At 39.5% G+C, this 21,873-nt stretch overlaps 1 protein-coding gene across 1 annotated transcript; it reads right to left on the bottom strand.

The window, feature by feature from the left end:
- Positions 1-5,286: 5,286 nt before the first annotated feature.
- LOC138599241 (NOP protein chaperone 1-like) lies at positions 5,287-11,972 on the bottom strand. Its single transcript, XM_069670777.1, has 4 exons — positions 11,885-11,972; positions 10,169-10,243; positions 8,210-8,343; positions 5,287-8,097 (listed from the first exon to the last, which is right to left on the bottom strand). The coding sequence occupies exons 1-4, from the start codon at positions 11,970-11,972 to the stop codon at positions 7,912-7,914; spliced, it is 483 nt and encodes a 160-aa protein (XP_069526878.1). The 3' UTR covers positions 5,287-7,911.
- Positions 11,973-21,873: the final 9,901 nt, after the last annotated feature.

The following is a 21,873-nucleotide window of genomic DNA, read 5'->3' as shown; positions in this document are numbered from 1 at the left end:
CTGTATTTTCCAAATAAAAGTTGCATAAACGTGTGTTTTATGTTAAAACACACTTACCATTGTCAACCTAAAACCTGTTTTCCCGTCATTATCAATGAACATTTTAAAGAGATCTAAAGTCATGCCTTCATCATTCCCTGTTCACTCATTTGGAGCTCTTGGGATGTTGTGCACCATACCAGAAAGTATGCAAAGTTCTTAGTTTGTGTAGAAACTTGTGTTTACATGAATGTGAAGGTTGAAGATTGTCTTCAGGTGGAGTTTTGGGCGGAGTTTTGGAGCAGCCAATATTGACTGAGAGCTGCATGCTGCAAGCTGCATGATGGGAAAACAGGATGCAGGTAAAAGAATCCTTAATCCACATTAACACAGTTTGAGGAAAGAATCTTAACTCAAGGTCCACTTAGCTTTTAAAAATAAAAAGTGTTAAAGCTCATGCCACAGTTTTCGTCAGCAGTATGGCTGCAACTAACAATTATGTCATAGTCCCTTAATCTGCAGATTATTTTCCAGATTGACGAATCGCTAGTTTGCCAGAAAAAACAGAGAAAAATGTAAATCTGTTTCTACGTTTTAATGTGTCTTTCAATATATTTCATTCAATCAAAAACTCAGAGATATTCAGTTATGTCAATATGATATAAAAGCAACGTCCATATTTGAGAAGCCGAAAAAATAAATTTGAAACCATGTTTTATCGACAAGATCGTCCAATGTGGTCAAAAGCTTAGGGTGGAAAGCCTTTAAATCATCACTGAGTTAAATGGAATTCCCTTAAACTTAAACCTGGGCCCGTTTGTTTACATATTTCCGAATCTAAATTACTTATAGGAGCACAAAGATTTGTAATAGTTCCAGTAGTTTGCTGTGAAACAGACTGTACTGGCTGTAATGGCACGTAAGCAAATGCTTGACCAAAGCATGTTTACTTAAAGTGCTTGTTTTTGCAACTGACAGGCTCAGATTGTTACTCAACCAGACTCAGAACACAGGGGTTGTAAGTCTACTGCTGCCTCCATGTTTTTGTTTGTTTGTGTTATTGTGTGACTTGTGTGTTGAAACGGTTACTTTAGATCCAACTAAATATTTGTGTAGAAGATATACTTTATTAATACCCAAGGGGAAATTCAATGTTTTCGCTCTGTTATTATTAGAAACATGCTACACACACAGGTCCGAAATACACGGCACAAACAGGACTCTATGGACATGCACTAATGGAGAGATGTCAGAGTGAGGGGGCTGCACATGGACATGTGCATGAGCAGCTGTGGGCACGCCAGGGCGCGTCTCCAGCTACCAGTCCTCTTTTCCATGCTTGGTCTTCTCTGGGACTTGAACCGGTCACCCTCCAGTTCCCAAGCCAGGTCCCTTCAGACTGAGCAACCGTATACCCCAATAACACAAAAAGAGTTCTTGACTGAGGCAGCAGTAGACCGCAACTCTCTTCTACTGATTGGCAAAATGACCATTTTTGTCAATGGAGTTTGGTTGCTTTGAAGAGAGCAACACATCGGCTGTTTCTGGTTTTAATAATGTATCTAATTCTTTAACCGAAAGGTCTATTTCTGTACGGATGCTTTCTGTGATGTTACAACAACAAAAGGATTTTAAGCATGTCTGATCTCCAATTCTTGTTCAGCTATTTCTAGGGTCAAGAATGAACTTTAACACTCACATAAACACAATGGTAGTAGAGAAAGAAGGGATTGTTGATACTTATTTGTATTAATTAAAGTCCTAATGAGGACTGACTGTATGGCAGCAAAGTGCATGTGGATAAGGAACCAGACTTTTAGAATGGGTTAACATCTTTGTCAATATACTTTACAAATCATCTTGAGACACTTGAAACTGTGACAGGACGGTTAATCCATTACATTTAGTCACTTTTGTATTTATTATACTAAAAATAGTTTTTAAAGCTGCATGACCACATGATGCAATCTTGATTTGTCGAACATTGTAAAAGAAATGGGGTTCATTGTGATAGATTAACTGTCTCTGGCGTGTTTCAAGTTCCTTTACAGTTTAGGACAGGGAAAAAACATGTACACCAGAGTGCATCTGTGGCTGTAACTCAGTAACATAACAGTATCTAATTGTCACTCCATCAAACTTTGGTGAGCCATTTTTTGTTTTATTGCCCTCACACTCTGGATGTTTACGTCCTGTTTGTGCAGCTTTCTGTTCCCACATAGCCTCCCACAGTCACTCTCTTCCCTTTGTCAAATTAGACTTTTTGGTAAACATTTTTTAACAAAAGAGGGATTATTTGATATATTTTTGGCAGACGGAGACACTATGTTCAATGTTATAATATTATATTCTGTATCAACACACATGCGAGATGTTTTTATGCATCACTAAGTTGAGAAGTTGTAAAGTTAGTTTTCTATCTGTCACACATTGTCACTAAAGGGCTAAGACGTGTTTCCTTTTCTCACCCTTTGTGAAATGGTGGGAGCTTTCCCCTCGATGAAAAGTTTGTCTTCAGCCAGTGATGTCATACGATGGTGAATAAACCTTCATTTGAATTGTAATGTTTCATACTGTTGTTGGTGGCAAAATATGGTAAAACCTGGAGGAAAGGGCAGATGGTGCAATATTATATAGTATTTCCTGTTTTTTTTAAGTGAAGCCTTATTTTGAGTGTGTGCCTACAACTATATTAACATTTCCTGTGGTATTAAACTATTATAACAAAGTGAACTTTCTAGAAACATTCTATTTCTAGAAACATTACCATTGACATCATTTGCACACATAAAAAGCTCTTTTGATTTAAGCTCTCTTGTAGGATTTGAAGCACTTTGCAGGCCAAAGGGGCCTAAAGCTGGTGCTTTAATCATTTATGCCTACATGTGTGATATAAATATATCTGATACTTTTCAGTACAAATGAATGTTAAGAAATACTATATAGAAATGTCTGCAGTGGTAGTCTTAGTTATCTGCTTATAATGAATGCATGGACGGTCAAACAAACAAGTTATGTTCACTTTTATTTACATTTATTCAAATCACAAACAGCAGTTAAATGTATGTTGAAGTTTGGGCCACTCAATGCAGAGAGCGGGAGTAACTTTGCTTTGCGTTTTCATCTTTTTAATTCAACGTGTAAATGTCTTATTTTCTTTGCCTATTTGAATACTCGTACATGGCACGAGGATCTGACGGCAGTGAACCCAGGTGATTTTGCTTCTCTGCCGTTTCTAAAATTTACAAAATTACGAACGAAGTATAGCAGCAGATATACAATGTTACAATTTCATTTAGCAGACACTTTTGTTAAGCGACGTACGTCTGAGAGTTAATACAACACAAGCAACGATCAAGACAGCAGGGAACAAAGTCAGTAAGTGCCAAAAAAACAGCTTCAAGGGCGATCGGACACTGGTGCCAACAGGCACTGTATAGGGCGTTTTGTTTTGTTTTTGTTCTTACTACATCCGCGATGTCATCATCATCAGTAGCATCAATATCTTTAAGCGCAGAGCTGTGAAGCTACATTCAATTCTACTTTAACTTTTTAAGCTTGTTTAGTCAGCGCACAGATGTGCCTTTTCGAACAAGGACAAGAATGTCAACAGTTTTTCAAGCATAAATGCAACTGGAAATAAATAAATAAATGAATGAATGAATAAATAACATATCGGCTACCACTACTCACCCGTGACGTCAGACTTATCAAGTGGACTGCGGTGATGGGTTTGTGTAGTTTGCGCACGCGTATATGAACATTCCATGGAGTGAATTATGACGACACTGGCTTTGATGTGCAGCGTTCTTTGATCTTGCCCTCATATTACGTAGCATAGAACACATAACCAACCATATAACCAACTAGTTCATTAAGCACATAATTGTAGTCAGTAAGTAAGGCACTAGGTAAGCAAATACCTTCATAAACCTAATTAACTAACTCAGCACAAAACTGCAGTGGCAAATTAAACTGATTCTCACACACCTTCAGCATGAAGATAACAGAGAAGTCCAGTGTACGGGAAGAGACATCTGATAAAACCTTCTGTCAGGTTTCATCAGATGGATACGGAGAGCAGAGGTGCAGTGACTTGGATGTGCCTATGCTTACATTCAGCAATTTTCAGTCCATGGTCAGCGATCACTTCTTAAGCATAACGACCGAGGATTGGGGAATGATTGCATGTGGAGATATGGGAGAAGACGTGTACAACATACTATCCAGTATGTGTCAAAGCATCCTGGACATAATCTTCCACATTTTCATGGACGAAGTTGCACCTCAGGTTCACGAATGGTGTGAACGCATCATGTCCAAGGAGGGTTGCAGCGGCTTCAGTGATCGCAACTATTCCTTTTTGACAGAGGATGATGTCCAAGCCAGCCTTGGATCTTCTCTTAATGACTCTTTTGGTATGGTACTTGAAGAAGCTGAATTGGAGATATGTGAAGACTCTGAACAACTGCTGCAGGTGATTGCAGAAGAGGCGACCAAGAGGGTGAACGCTGCGATCATAGAGGAAATGACTTTGCAGGAAAAAGAAGAAATTGTTCAGTATAAAACACCAGAACCTCAACTGGTAAAAATGTCGAAAATTGTAGCCAGAATATTAGGGAAGACTGTCCTGAAATGCAATTTACCTGAGGAATCCAGTGAAGAAGAGGAAGAATGTGAGGACAGCGATCTATCTGAGGAATCCAGTGAAGAAGAGGAAGAATGTGAGGACAGCGATTTATCTGAGGAATCCAGTGAAGAAGAGGAAGAATGTGAGGACAGCGATTTATCTGAGGAATCCAGTGAAGAAGAGGAAGAATGTGAGGACAGCGATCTATCTGAGGAATCCAGTCAAGAAGAGGAAGAATGTGAGGACAGCGATTTATCTGAGGAATCCAGTAAAGAAGAGGAAGAATGTGAGGACAGCGATTTATCTGAGGAATCCATTCCACCTAGACTGAAGGGGCATCAAGCCACTCAACAACTGACGAGGACTAGAACCACACAAACAACCCCTGGCTTGGCAACAAATATGAACATAGATAAGGTCACAGAAAAAACCCCCACCCTTTTCCAAAAAGTAAAGCGGCTTTTCAGAAGAAAACACAAAGTAGCTCCAATCAGTCAGGTTGACACATCATTGCCCCAAAGTGACTTCGCTCTACAGAACATATCAACACCAAAGAAACCAGAGAAGAAGAAGGGTTCAGCCATTTCTAGGATGTTCTCTGCATTGGCCCGGATTGTGAGGAAGCCCTTCAACATCTGCATCAATGATGGGTCGTAGGAAGACAACATTCTATCTTGCATTCATCTTGAAAAACAATTGAAGAGTTAAAAAGGATGTGTTTGATAAAGTACATTAGACCAATAGTTTGACAAAGAACAGCTGAAGCTTGTGGGCTTTAGCTCTTCTTTGTCATGGCTGCTGTTTTGATGTGCTGCAACAAACAGATCCTTTTAAGAGTGAGGGCAGCACGGTGGATCACTGGGTCCTCACAGGAAGAAGGTTGAGGACCCAGTTTGCGGTCTCAGCCCTTTCTGTGTGGAGCTTGCATGATCTTCCCGTGTTAGCGTGGGTTTTCACCGGGTGCTCCGGTTTCCTCCCACATTCCAAAAACATGTAGCCCAATTGGAAACTCTAAATTGTCCCAAAATTTGCATTTAATAAAGTTGATTCATAAATGTAATGTCTGATATCATGTTGTTTTAATATCATTTAGGTAGAATAAAAGTCTGGGTCAGAGTACTTCTGGAAAGGTTGCTTAACTTGAGTGTAATTGAGTCTGATTCCACTTTAAAATCAGTCCCACAATGATCCGATTGTTGTAGTCACAACTGGATGTCTACAATCAATCAAACAGCTACAAAGATGTACACAGTACAAATTAAGAATAAAATAACTTATTAGGTACTGGTCAATGGTGAATACATAATATTATTAAATGCTCAGTACAAAGCGCATAATGTTGCACTGCCACCGTTCATGCCCCCCTTCTCCAGCTCAGAGATGCACTTCACAGCATCTGAAGGAAGAGAAAATAAAACTAAAACTAAACAATAAAAAGCAAAAGAACATTTAGCTAGTTAGCTCCAGTCTGTACATTTCTTATTAGTGAACCAGTTTAAGTCTATTTGGAAATTTATATTGAAAACATAATATATTAAAAACAATCTATGCATAATAAAGACACATTTTCTGTATCTGAGGGAGTCATTAAAATGACTGCTAACGGAACATTACACTCCAAGCTAACATTAGCTAAATTCAAATCCAAATAGCATGGTGGAAATGTTACAGCATGAAAGCTGACTAAATCTCGCTAAAAAATGTACCGGCTCGCGGTGTCCTGTTGTGCATAATATGGGCAGAATATCAGCTGAATCTCACAAAATCACAGTTCGCACACTCATCAAAGTGCCTCATGAATGTTGCTTGAGTGCAAGAGGTCAGAGATCACACGACAGGTCCGGTGAGATATCGTGTGTGTCCATTGTGTATCACAGGAATAAAAACCGCCTGGCTCTTACGAAACAGCACAAGATCAGAATCAGAATCAGAATGTAAAAAGATCACAGAAAGGATGCCAACAAGATCACAACAGTTTTCTTTCAGAGAAGATCCTCTTTTAACAAATGATTTCACCTTGCAGAGCACAGGCATTGCTGGTCTATCGCTGCCTCGATTGGTTAGTTGTTTTTTTGTTTTTTTTTACAGATGGAGGCAGCAGCTGACCGGCACCTCCTGCACCTCAGAGCTTAAATTAATGTGTTTCATGTTGATGGACTCTTTTGGCTTTACAGCTCCTGTGAGTTTTTCACTGGTTATGAAACAGACTGAAATGAATTCTGATTACTCTACATGAGCTACAAAAGCAAACCAGACCATCAGCAAGAAGATTTATTATTTCTATATGCTTATTTTTAATGCCTGAAACTGCTGGCAGGGGAGGGGTTTCAGACGAAGCGCCTAACTGCACGCTGCCTTTGTTTACATTTTCCAGGGCAAACATTTAAAGTGAGCGATACATATGACTGTTAAAGATAGAATCTCAAAGATTTCAATTTTTGTGCTCTTGAGCGCCTCCCACTGGTGATAATGGGTAATTGCAAGAGCACTCTTCCCAATTTAACCAGACGTCTGTTTCTGTTAGGTGAGAAAAAAAGCACCTTGCTTTTTTAAAAAGGCTCATCTCTGTAAGGATCCTTTCCATAATGTTGTCAGACACTTACAAAAACAGTCTGCAGCCTACAGCCTGTCAGTCGCAAAAACAAGAACTTTTAGTGGCATACTTCAATTATCAGCATTTGCCCCCACGGATTAACTTGCAACACTTTGAGTCTGTTTTGCAGGTATCAGCTGAAAAAATCTGCTGAAGCAGTGCCAACAACTTTTTGTACCTTTAAGTCATTTAGGCTCCAGGTTTTAAAACACTGTAATTTCCAGGTATTTTAATAAAACAATATCTGTACAGAGGCTTCATTTTCATTGCCATGAAACTTAGCTCACTTCTTTTCTGGTGACCCATCTTTCACAGGAAAGACTCAACTGAGCCTCATGAAAGAAGATAAACCTTTAAGCCTAAACTGATGTAAAAATGTGTACAAGCTGATGAAAACACCAGAAACCAGTGATCCACAGTGTCGACACATAGGGAACAAAGGTAAGGTCACAAGGTCATCTGATGGCCGACTGGAGGAGATCAGCATCTGTTGAAGTTCCAAAGACACTTCAAGACTGTTCAAATATAAGAAATGATATATTCTGTTGTTCCCACAGGGATGAGGAAGTTCTGCTTTTCTCCACACAGCAGCTCTCTGTTCACCGTGTCTGTGAAGAAGGTTTGAATCCTTTAATTGTTCAGTTTAACTGACGTCACCCAAGAGGGCAAAGAAACTCAACACGCAGCCAAAAGTCTGCGGTCGACTTCTCTACGCTGCCTCCTGTTCGACAACCTGGATGTCGGCTTTCTTCTTCTTCCCGTCTCCAGGTAATTTCAAGTTCTGCTCTGTGATCTCGTTCTCCTCAACAGAGTCCGAATGTGCATCAGAGTCTGAAGTCTCCTGCTCGTCTTCCGAGCCGCTCTCTGAGCCGCTGAGCTCCACCAGCGCTACATCCTGAGGGCAAGAGGAGAGAGTCAATCACACTATATATCAAATTAAACTATTTCAAGGGGTTTTCTTACACTTTAAATGTAAAATTAGAGTTCTCTAGTCGACTAACACTCACCATCTCTATAACCCGCTCTGCCTCCTCCACGCTCTCTATGTCAAAGCATCCAGCAGGAGCCTCCTCCATCTGCTGCTTCAGCTTCTCGTTGGCCTCTGCCATCTGAGGCAGGAAGCTCTGCAGCCGCTCCAACACTGACGCACAACACAAAAAACACAAAGATCATCACTCTGGCTCTATGGTGTTTGTTTTTAGGCAAATATTTAAAGGTAAAATTTTGGGAATTTCGACTCTTCAGCGAGCCAGATCATTTGGCTCAGTTCAGCAAAAAGATCCGACTCTTTGGCTCCCAAACATCTGTTCTTTTAGTGCCACTTTGGATTTTACTATTCAGGCAAACTCTATGTCACTTAAATGTATCTTTATCATTATATTAAGATTTCACAGTTCCAAAATACCATAATTTTACATTAGGCTTGGTAATAAACCCTTTAATAAAATATGAAACAATATTTCATTGAAAAATCTGGTCACATAGAAGATTAAAAAGTGGGATATGAAATTAATACATTATGATCTTAGTGTTTATTAGCCATTGCAGTTGATAACTGCACTGTTCAGAACATTTAAGGTCCCGATCAGACACTGCACTGCGCTTTCTGTTGAAGCCTACGGTTAAAAAAAGAGCAGCTCGCTGCGCCGTTTTTTTCTACTGTTGTTAAGGCGACCACCGCATCATTAGCTGTCATTAACCTAACCGTTATATTGTAAACTGACAGAAGGCCCGCCTCTCCTTTCATCTGATTGGACAATGAGAAAAAATGGCCATGACGTCAGGCACTTTTCTGCTTTGAGTTTTTTCAACTCAAGACGCTCAGAGGGTTTCCTCAAAAACGCCAGGCGCGCAGAGCGGAAAAAACGCAAGGCGCTCTGCAAAGCAAAAGCAGCGCACAAAAAGCGTCCCTGTCATTGAAAACAATGACAAAAGAGCCCCCGGCTGCTAAAACACATTCTGTCTGATCGGGCCCCGAGTGTGCTGCACATCATAGACGAGTGCAAACAAGGAACTTTAACAACTTTAACAACAGGCTCACGTGTGTATAACGCCTACAGTGGGTGATCTGATCTAGTTGTACTTCCTTCAATGACGGATTTATTTTGAACAACGATGGAAAAATATGAAGTCGTCATTCGGTTTGATAAATTAGAAAACTGAGTGAGATCTAGTCATTCACAGCCCTGTCCTGATGGTTGAGAGTGTGAATATGAACTATTTATTTTTTCTAGTGTGTTAAACGGACTGCTGTCTTTGGAACACGTCTGTGTCTGTGATCACTGCGGGTCACAGAGCGGTGACGCTGCACCACTAGAGCAGGAGGAGCGCGTGCTGCGGGATTCCCTCCTGGTAAAGCAAGTGCTTGCATCCGTTGAGTGATCCCTTGGATAAATGTTGCCCGACTTCTAAACGTTGAAGTGGCGCTGGTAATTACAGCAGAGCGCGGGTTCATCCTCAGAACATGAGATGTTTTCTGTCAGAGGCAGAGACGCAAAAAACAAACGACAATCGCCTCTCCAGCAATCTCCCCTGATTACGCACAAGCCAGTGTTTAATTTGCCTTCACTGTCACTGCGGCAAAAATCATTAATCGGCTTGGTGTGGTGGACAAAAGTGGCGGGGGTGAAAGTGGCTCATAATTTCATGTCACGTGATTGGCCTAGGTGATGGCCACTTTGAAAGGTGATCGGCCGATCACCTAATTAGAGCCCAAATCGGCCGATCGATCAGCGCATCCCTAGCCGAGAGTGACTGTCCTATTTGTCCAACAAAAATAACACAACTAAATAATATGTTTTATAAATAATTAAACAACTCTGTACAAATAATTTTCATTGAAATTTATGATATCATATGAAACAAAACCATGCTTGGAATAATACTTCACAAATACATTATAGGTCAAGCCTTTCATTATGCCTTCAGGAACAGATATCACAGATTTTAAAACAGCATGGCCTCACCGCTGCTTCTCGGGACTCTCTCCGTCTGAAGGGGTCTGCCGGCCTTTGGCTTGAAGAGAAGCTTCTCAGTGAGACCTAGCAGCAAAACAAAACAAGCCCCTCGTGAGTCATAATAGTACCCGTTATCAATAATGAAAAGGAGAGAGTCAGAAGTGACCGTATATGGACAATCTTTGTTATCATACTTTAAAGGAATTATGTTTTGAACATAACATTACAAAAAAATAATTGCTTTGAACATCAATTTAATCATTCAAGGTGTGAATTTGTGGTATTTGTTGTGTTAAAAATATATCGTAAAGTTGTTTACCTATACACTGTAGTGGTAAGAGCATTAGGGCTGCGACTAGCAATTATTGTCATTTCATGACCTTTTTTTGCTCTATGAATTTATTAGGCGTTTTGTCTATAAAGTTCAGAAAGTAGTGAAAATGCTCATCAGTGTTTCCCAAAGCAAAAGTTCTTCATCAATCAATCAATCAACGTTTATTTATACTCGAGAGATCATTGAGGGGCAACCCTCATATTTACAATGATATCGAGTCCATTACAGAAGAAAGAAAAAGGTCGGATGGACAAAAGGTCATTATAATCACTGAATGGGGGCATTTGACACAAAGATAAGACAATTAAAAGGAAGACTTGTATAAAGGTGTGTAAGATAAACCCTAAAATGTGCTCAAATAATTAAGCTGATAATTAAAATTGGGGGGGGGATAAAATTATGTAAAACAATTACAAATAGAGGTTTGGAGGTGTAAAAGCAGATTTCTACATTTAAAAAATTTGAATTCTAAAAACGTGTAAACTTCAGGGAGTTGTTGTAGATTGTTCCAGGAGTCAGGCGCACTATGACTAAAAGCAGTTTTTCCAAAGTTTTTTCCAAATTCTGACCTTACTCAGGGAACATGTGGCAACTGCTGTGAGGTACTGCATTTTCCAGTTACAGCTTTATATACAAAAGGGTGGAAATGAAAGTCTCGTCCAACCTTTTATACAGGACACAAAAATGAGTATTATAAGCATCACTGCCAGTATCTGTCTATCTTTCTATCTATCTTAATGCAGAGTTAAGACGTGTGAGGGTTGAGGATGGTGCATGCCTGTGGATTACATCACCATAGTCCAAGACTGACATAAAAACTGCCTCTCAACCCTTTTCCTACTACACATTGGGAAACTAATTTTATTTCTGTAGAAATAGCCGAGTTTTTGTCTGAGTCGGTCATTTTTTCATCTATCCACACGCCCAGATATTTATATTCTGTGACTCAATCATTAGTCTGTTCCTTGTAACTATCACATATACCTTGTTGTCTTTAATATTGGCATTTCACTGTCACAGAGGACAGAAACCAGAAATATTGACATTACCGAAGCTGGAATAGGATTTTAACTTTATAGCTTCTTAGAAAATACTCAAATCATGTTTATCATTTATAAAAGGTATGGGAATATTTTAGTTGCTATATTATTTTCAGAACTGCTAAACAAAAAGCCAAATTACATAATAACGAGATAATGTGACAGGAAGCTCGTAATGGAAATTATCTAGACATCTTTAAACATCATATTTTTGATAAAAAAAGAAATCGTTTTCTTCGTGGAGCTCTAGCGTGACAACTTTTAAGCGTGTCGCAGCTAAAAGTAAGGCTTTTATTATAATTGTACACAGAATTTGAATCCGACGTCGATTAGAGATAAAAGCATTCAAACCTCCTCCGTTGCCACAAGACAGCAAAGCCTGTGAACTCGTTTTCTTGACGTTTAATTCCATTTTTGACGGCAAACAGTTTGTTATCATCGACATGTGTGTAACAAGTGAGACCAACATCCGGGTGGAAGGTAACAGAATATTAAGGCTATGCTTTCTCTAGCGCCCTCTACTGTTTAGGACGACCACACCCATTGGACTGACAGATAATAACACCCATCGTATGTATATAACGAATGTAAACACTTATAAACAAGTAGACCTTTACAAATGCAATAAATCGATGAGCTATATGAGAGAAACGCTGTCAACTACTCAAGCAAGTTGTACTTTGCGGCTGCGCAGTACAATCAAAACAACCCGGAAACCGCGGTCACGTTACACGGAATTAAAATGTCAAAAATGTCTAAGCCCCTAGATGGCACTAGCTGGCTAGCTAGCTAGATGGATTGAAAGAAAGAAAGAAAGAAAGAAAGATAGATAGATAGATAGATAGATAGACAGCTACTGCCACTACTACTACTACAATCATTCTAGTACTACTTATACTTATATTATTAATAATATTTTATATTATATATATATATATACATTATTAACATTTAAATGAACATTAGGACAGAAAAAAAAATCCAATTTCTTTTAGACAAATTTGTGCCAAATTTCAAATCTGTACATCACAGATGTTGGTTTGGTTATTTCCTTTTAACACATTTCTTTTCCTAATTGAATAATGTTTGCTTTTATTAAGTGATATAATTTTAGGTTGTGTTTAATTAACATAGTCCAGCCAGATAGAGCATCTTCAAAGTCACCAGCAGAGGTCCTCATCCTCCACCCTGAAGGTTATAAACAGCGACATGGCTTAGGATAATCATAACAACAGAAAAATAATAACAATAATACTACATATTACAACAAACAGAAACATGCCATTTTCAGCTGCCAAAATGCGATTGTGGCTTGTCTATCCCCCAAAATAACTTAATCTAAATTTATAGTCATGGTCATTTCCAGCAATCAAATATACTTTGTTACCACACAACCATATAGAAATAAGAAAATAACACTTTATGTGTCATCTTCCTTGTTTCAGTGGGCAAATGCACATTATAAATCTACAGGAACATGTTTCTAAGTATTGCTTTCTTGTGTATCCCACACATCCCAAAGACATTTCAATTACCATAAAGTCAGAACTCAGTGACACTATGAAAATACCATTAAAGGCATTCCCATTAACCACAGGATCTAAATTTGCAATGGGGTGTTAAAGATGTCACTGGCATGCTTTGCAAATAGGGTTTTCCTTTTTATGTGTTGGAGGCCTCTTGGGACAGCTCTTGTGCCACAGTGGGCAAATGCAATACTGGGTTTTACAAGGTAAAGGCTCAACCGCTGTGATTTCCCATCATTGCACCTGTGCTTCTCATCTGTACATGCAGAACCTGGTGCTAGGCTTCACATAGTTCTCTTTGGAGCCAGTGTTGTTCTATTTATGAGGCAATTATGTGATTTGGTGATTTTATTACTTACCACTGTATAAAAAGAAGGCTTTTTGTATGTTTTTTTTGTGAACATAAGCAGTTACCCCATGACTGTCAGCATCCTAGTACACACAAAAATGACACAGGTTAGTCCGTCTATGCACACAAGTGAAAATTTCCTATTCAGGGAAGTAGTGTTTGGCAGGTCAGGATAATAAAATACACCTATGAAGGAACAATCTACATATGAAAGAAAACTAAATCTCCTTGGGGGAGTTTTTAATTGGTTATAATCAAATGGTTACTGATTTACAGCGTGACGACACAAAGAGGCTATATCTAAATATTCCCCGACACAGTTCCCGAGTGTGTGTTGTACATGAGCCTCAGTAAAGAAAGCAAGAGGACATTTCCCCTTTGATAACACTACAAACACGTGTACATGACAGGAACAGCAAAGAGAAAGAACATAACACATTTTTGATAGGGCTTCCAAAATGTTCCTCACAGCTGCTTCTAGAAGCATTTTGGCATTTTCTCATGTTTACGCTTCTTTGTAGAACTGAGTAGACACCGACTTTGAATGGACTGTGTGAATAAACTCAGACTTCAGTACCTGAATAAACAGTGACACACAAGTCTGTTCGCTTTTGGCTTGGTAATTTTTTTCACATATGGCATACATAAACCTTTATTTCCTTAAGATAATTGACTGATAAAGCTTGACATGGTTATGGGAAAAGAAAGAGTTTGAATATACTTGGTTCAGTTAATACAATGATACACTTAAAATATCCTTGTGTGAATGAGTACTCTGTTTTTACTCTTTCATTTAACACATTAACAGCTCAATTCAGATTCTTCAGATGCATTTCAATGATGTTTGAGGACACCAACATTGCAGACAGCACCACCCTCATTGGACTCATTTCTGGTGGGGATTAGTCCGCCTACAGGTAGGAGATTGACCATCTGGTGACCTGGTGTGGTGAAGCAACTGAGAGCTTAATGCTCTGAAGACAGTGGAGATGGTTGTGGATTTTAGGAAGAAAGCAGCCACACCCGACCCCATCACCCTCAGTGACCCTGATCAGCTCCCTCATCCAAAAGGGACAGCAGATGTACTTCCTGCAGCAGCTGAATAAATTTAACCTGCCAAAGACAATGATGGTGCACTTCTACACCGCCATCATTTAGTCCATCCTCACCTGCTCCATCACCGCCTGGTACGCTGCTGCCACTGCCAAGGACAAGGGCAGGCTGCAGCATATCATCCGCTCTGCCGAGAGGGTGATTGGCTGCAATCTGCCATCTCTCAAGGACATTGATGTTAATGTTAACATTAATGTTAAGTCTTTCATTCACACTGGACTACATACTGTATGTTTACACTGCACTGTTTTTAATTTTATACTGTTAAACATTTGCACTACCATCTCGCCTTGGAGCTCTCAGCCCAGACAAGGCCACCAACTATCTCTCTAAGACAGAAGGAGCAACAGTAAATCATGCACAAGACCCTGGAGAGGAGCAGACAAATATATCCTTAAAATTAACCTTAGCTGATTATACCATGATTGTTGACTCCATAATATTAAAGAGATTTAAACACATGATCAAACAGGTTACCATAAAAATTTCCTTCACACTTGGCAATAAACTTGATTCTGATTCTGATCTTGTGCTGTTTCGTAAGAGCCAGGCGTTTTTTATTCCTGTGATACACAATGTACACACATGATATCTCGCCAGACCTGTCGTGTGATCTCTGACCTCTTGCACTCAAGCAACATTCATGAGGCACTTTGATGAGTGTGCAAACTGTGATTTTGTGAGATTCAGCTGATATTCTGCCCGTATTATGCACAACAGGAAAATGTGAGGACAGCGATTTATCTGAGGAATCCAGTCAAGAAGAGGAAGAATGTGAGGACAGCGATTTATCTGAGGAATCCATTCCACCTAGACTGAAGGGCCATCAAGCCACTCAACAACTGACGAGGACTAGACACAAACAACCCCTGGCTTGGCAACAAATATGAACATAGATAAGGTCACAGAAAAAACCCCCACCCTTTTCCAAAAAGTAAAGCGGCTTTTCAGAAGAAAACACAAAGTAGCTCCAATCAGTCAGGTTGACACATCATTGCCCCAAAGTGACTTCGCTCTACAGAACATATCAACACCAAAGAAACCAGAGAAGAAGAAGGGTTCAGCCATTTCTAGGATGTTCTCTGCATTGGCCCGGATTGTGAGGAAGCCCTTCAACATCTGCATCAATGATGGGTCGTAGGAAGACAACATTCTATCTTGCATTCATCTTGAAAAACAATTGAAGAGTTAAAAAGGATGTGTTTGATAAAGTACATTAGACCAATAGTTTGACAAAGAACAGCTGAAGCTTGTGGGCTTTAGCTCTTCTTTGTCATGGCTGCTGTTTTGATGTGCTGCAACAAACAGATCCTTTTAAGAGTGAGGGATACTCAATTTAGACAGATTTTGGCAATTAATTGTTTTTACTCAGGTTTCCCTCTGAAGGTCTGTTTTGTTTATTTTTATACTTCAAACTTAAATATGTTAAAAAATGTAAATGTTTTGTTCCCGGTCTCGTCTGCAGGAGAAGACGCTCTCATGGAATACCTCAAGACCAAAGCAGTGACTGTGGAGTATTGAGGCTCAGACAGTCTGACGAACTCTGACCCACATCTGTCTGCTTCAGTCAGACATCCAGCTACATCAGCATTGCTGCAGGACAGTGTGTGTGCGTGTGTGTGTGAGTGAGTGAGTGTGTGTGTGTGCTGTATGAATGAGAGGAGAGCTTTGTTGTTCATTGGACAACGTGCCTGTCTCTTCTTGGCTTTCTGCGAAAAAAAAAAAATGACATCATGGAAAACGGACTAGTGCATTTTTTTACCCGTCCGTATCTACACATAAAACCCTGAGTTGGACACCCGATAGGAGCCGAGCTGGGTCCAACTGTATTTTCCAAATAAAAGTTGCATAAACGTGTGTTTTATGTTAAAACACACTTACCGTTGTCAACCTAAAACCTGTTTTCCCGTCATTATCAATGAACATTTTAAAGAGATCTAAAGTCATGCCTTCATCATTCCCTGTTCACTCATTTGGAGCTCTTGGGATGTTGTGCACCATACCAGAAAGTATGCAAAGTTCTTAGTTTGTGTAGAAACTTGTGTTTACATGAATGTGAAGGTTGAAGATTGTCTTCAGGTGGAGTTTTGGGCGGAGTTTTGGAGCAGCCAATATTGACTGAGAGCTGCATGCTGCAAGCTGCATGATGGGAAAACAGGATGCAGGTAAAAGAATCCTTAATCCACATTAACACAGTTTGAGGAAAGAATCTTAACTCAAGGTCCACTTAGCTTTTAAAAATAAAAAGTGTTAAAGCTCATGCCACAGTTTTCGTCAGCAGTATGGCTGCAACTAACAATTATGTCATAGTCCCTTAATCTGCAGATTATTTTCCAGATTGACGAATCGCTAGTTTGCCAGAAAAAAACAGAGACAAATGTAAATCTGTATCTACGTTTTAATGTGTCTTTCAATATATTTCATTCAATCAAAAACTCAGAGATATTCAGTTATGTCAATATGATATAAAAGCAACGTCCATATTTGAGAAGCCGAAAAAATAAATTTGAAACCATGTTTTATCGACAAGATCGTCCAATGTGGTCAAAAGCTTAGGGTGGAAAGCCTTTAAATCATCACTGAGTTAAATGGAATTCCCTTAAACTTAAACCTGGGCCCGTTTGTTTACATATTTCCGAATCTAAATTACTTATAGGAGCACAAAGATTTGTAATAGTTCCAGTAGTTTGCTGTGAAACAGACTGTACTGGCTGTAATGGCACGTAAGCAAATGCTTGACCAAAGCATGTTTACTTAAAGTGCTTGTTTTTGCAACTGACAGGCTCAGATTGTTACTCAACCAGACTCAGAACACAGGGGTTGTAAGTCTACTGCTGCCTCCATGTTTTTGTTTGTTTGTGTTATTGTGTGACTTGTGTGTTGAAACGGTTACTTTAGATCCAACTAAATATTTGTGTAGAAGATATACTTTATTAATACCCAAGGGGAAATTCAATGTTTTCACTCTGTTATTATTAGAAACATGCTACACACACAGGTCCGAAATACACGGCACAAACAGGACTCTATGGACATGCACTAATGGAGAGATGTCAGAGTGAGGGGGCTGCACATGGACATGTGCATGAGCAGCTGTGGGCACGCCAGGGCGCGTCTCCAGCTACCAGTCCTCTTTTCCTTCTCTGGGACTTGAACCGGTCATCCTCCAGTTCCCAAGCCAGGTCCCTTCAGACTGAGCAACCGTATACCCCAATAACACAAAAAGAGTTCTTGACTGAGGCAGCAGTAGACCGCAACTCTCTTCTACTGATTGGCAAAATGACCATTTTTGTCAATGGAGTTTGGTTGCTTTGAAGAGAGCAACACATCGGCTGTTTCTGGTTTTAATAATGTATCTAATTCTTTAACCGAAAGGTCTATTTCTGTACGGATGCTTTCTGTGATGTTACAACAACAAAAGGATTTTAAGCATGTCTGATCTCCAATTCTTGTTCAGCTATTTCTAGGGTCAAGAATGAACTTTAACACTCACATAAACACAATGGTAGTAGAGAAAGAAGGGATTGTTGATACTTATTTGTATTAATTAAAGTCCTAATGAGGACTGACTGTATGGCAGCAAAGTGCATGTGGATAAGGAACCAGACTTTTAGAATGGGTTAACATCTTTGTCAATATACTTTACAAATCATCTTGAGACACTTGAAACTGTGACAGGACGGTTAATCCATTACATTTAGTCACTTTTGTATTTATTATACTAAAAATAGTTTTTAAAGCTGCATGACCACATGATGCAATCTTGATTTGTCGAACATTGTAAAAGAAATGGGGTTCATTGTGATAGATTAACTGTCTCTGGCGTGTTTCAAGTTCCTTTACAGTTTAGGACAGGGAAAAAACATGTACACCAGAGTGCATCTGTGGCTGTAACTCAGTAACATAACAGTATCTAATTGTCACTCCATCAAACTTTGGTGAGCCATTTTTTGTTTTATTGCCCTCACACTCTGGATGTTTACGTCCTGTTTGTGCAGCTTTCTGTTCCCACATAGCCTCCCACAGTCACTCTCTTCCCTTTGTCAAATTAGACTTTTTGGTAAACATTTTTTAACAAAAGAGGGATTATTTGATATATTTTTGTCAGACAGAGACACTATGTTCAATGTTATAATATTATATTCTGTATCAACACACATGCGAGATGTTTTTATGCATCACTAAGTTGAGAAGTTGTAAAGTTAGTTTTCTATCTGTCACACATTGTCACTAAAGGGCAAAGACGTGTTTCCTTTTCTCACCCTTTGTGAAATGGTGGGAGCTTTCCCCTCGATGAAAAGTTTGTCTTCAGCCAGTGATGTCATACGATGGTGAATAAACCTTCATTTGAATTGTAATGTTTCATACTGTTGTTGGTGGCAAAATATGGTAAAACCTGGAGGAAAGGGCAGATGGTGCAATATTATATAGTATTTCCTGTTTTTTTTAAGTGAAGCCTTATTTTGAGTGTGTGCCTACAACTATATTAACATTTCCTGTGGTATTAAACTATTATAACAAAGTGAACTTTCTAGAAACATTCTATTTCTAGAAACATTACCATTGACATCATTTGCACACATAAAAAGCTCTTTTGATTTAAGCTCTCTTGTAGGATTTGAAGCACTTTGCAGGCCAAAGGGGCCTAAAGCTGGTGCTTTAATCATTTATGCCTACATGTGTGATATAAATATATCTAATACTTTTCAGTACAAATGAATGTTAAGAAATACTATATAGAAATGTCTGCAGTGGTAGTCTTAGTTATCTGCTTATAATGAATGCATGGACGGTCAAACAAACAAGTTATGTTCACTTTTATTTACATTTATTCAAATCACAAACAGCAGTTAAATGTATGTTGAAGTTTGGGCCACTCAATGCAGAGAGCGGGAGTAACTTTGCTTTGCGTTTTCATCTTTTTAATTCAACGTGTAAATGTCTTATTTTCTTTGCCTATTTGAATACTCGTACATGGCACGAGGATCTGACGGCAGTGAACCCAGGTGATTTTGCTTCTCTGCCGTTTCTAAAATTTACAAAATTACGAACGAAGTATAGCAGCAGATATACAATGTTACAATTTCATTTAGCAGACACTTTTGTTAAGCGACGTACGTCTGAGAGTTAATACAACACAAGCAACGATCAAGACAGCAGGGAACAAAGTCAGTAAGTGCCAAAAAAACAGCTTCAAGGGCGATCGGACACTGGTGCCAACAGGCACTGTATAGGGCGTTTTGTTTTGTTTTGTTTTTGTTCTTACTACATCCGCGATGTCATCATCATCAGTAGCATCAATATCTTTAAGCGCAGAGCTGTGAAGCTACATTCAATTCTACTTTAACTTTTTAAGCTTGTTTAGTCAGCGCACAGATGTGCCTTTTCGAACAAGGACAAGAATGTCAACAGTTTTTCAAGCATAAATGCAACTGGAAATAAATAAATAAATGAATGAATGAATAAATAACATATCGGCTACCACTACTCACCCGTGACGTCAGACTTATCAAGTGGACTGCGGTGATGCGTTTGTGTAGTTTGCGCACGCGTATATGAACATTCCATGGAGTGAATTATGACGACACTGGCTTTGATGTGCAGCGTTCTTTGATCTTGCCCTCATATTACGTAGCATAGAACACATAACCAACCATATAACCAACTAGTTCATTAAGCACATAATTGTAGTCAGTAAGTAAGGCACTAGGTAAGCAAATACCTTCATAAACCTAATTAACTAACTCAGCACAAAACTGCAGTGGCAAATTAAACTGATTCTCACACACCTTCAGCATGAAGATAACAGAGAAGTCCAGTGTACGGGAAGAGACATCTGATAAAACCTTCTGTCAGGTTTCATCAGATGGATACGGAGAGCAGAGGTGCAGTGACTTGGATGTGCCTATGCTTACATTCAGCAATTTTCAGTCCATGGTCAGCGATCACTTCTTAAGCATAACGACCGAGGATTGGGGAATGATTGCATGTGGAGATATGGGAGAAGACGTGTACAACATACTATCCAGTATGTGTCAAAGCATCCTGGACATAATCTTCCACATTTTCATGGACGAAGTTGCACCTCAGGTTCACGAATGGTGTGAACGCATCATGTCCAAGGAGGGTTGCAGCGGCTTCAGTGATCGCAACTATTCCTTTTTGACAGAGGATGATGTCCAAGCCAGCCTTGGATCTTCTCTTAATGACTCTTTTGGTATGGTACTTGAAGAAGCTGAATTGGAGATATGTGAAGACTCTGAACAACTGCTGCAGGTGATTGCAGAAGAGGCGACCAAGAGGGTGAACGCTGCGATCATAGAGGAAATGACTTTGCAGGAAAAAGAAGAAATTGTTCAGTATAAAACACCAGAACCTCAACTGGTAAAAATGTCGAAAATTGTAGCCAGAATATTAGGGAAGACTGTCCTGAAATGCAATTTACCTGAGGAATCCAGTGAAGAAGAGGAAGAATGTGAGGACAGCGATTTATCTGAGGAATCCAGTGAAGAAGAGGAAGAATGTGAGGACAGCGATTTATCTGAGGAATCCAGTGAAGAAGAGGAAGAATGTGAGGACAGCGATTTATCTGAGGAATCCAGTGAAGAAGAGGAAGAATGTGAGGACAGCGATCTATCTGAGGAATCCAGTAAAGAAGAGGAAGAATGTGAGGACAGCGATTTATCTGAGGAATCCAGTCAAGAAGAGGAAGAATGTGAGGACAGCGATTTATCTGAGGAATCCATTCCACCTAGACTGAAGGGGCATCAAGCCACTCAACAACTGACGAGGACTAGAACCACACAAACAACCCCTGGCTTGGCAACAAATATGAACATAGATAAGGTCACAGAAAAAACCCCCACCCTTTTCCAAAAAGTAAAGCGGCTTTTCAGAAGAAAACACAAAGTAGCTCCAATCAGTCAGGTTGACACATCATTGCCCCAAAGTGACTTCGCTCTACAGAACATATCAACACCAAAGAAACCAGAGAAGAAGAAGGGTTCAGCCATTTCTAGGATGTTCTCTGCATTGGCCCGGATTGTGAGGAAGCCCTTCAACATCTGCATCAATGATGGGTCGTAGGAAGACAACATTCTATCTTGCATTCATCTTGAAAAACAATTGAAGAGTTAAAAAGGATGTGTTTGATAAAGTACATTAGACCAATAGTTTGACAAAGAACAGCTGAAGCTTGTGGGCTTTAGCTCTTCTTTGTCATGGCTGCTGTTTTGATGTGCTGTAACAAACAGATCCTTTTAAGAGTGAGGGCAGCACGGTGGATCACTGGGTCCTCACAGGAAGAAGGTTGAGGACCCAGTTTGCGGTCTCAGCCCTTTCTGTGTGGAGCT

The sequence above is a fragment of the Semicossyphus pulcher genome, unplaced genomic scaffold (genome assembly GCF_022749685.1).
Source record: "Semicossyphus pulcher isolate SPU_LCO1_2020_fin unplaced genomic scaffold, fSemPul1.0.p SCAF_20, whole genome shotgun sequence".
In the NCBI taxonomy this organism is placed as follows: domain Eukaryota; kingdom Metazoa; phylum Chordata; class Actinopteri; order Labriformes; family Labridae; genus Semicossyphus; species Semicossyphus pulcher.
This window is presented reverse-complemented; position numbering and strand designations above follow the sequence as displayed.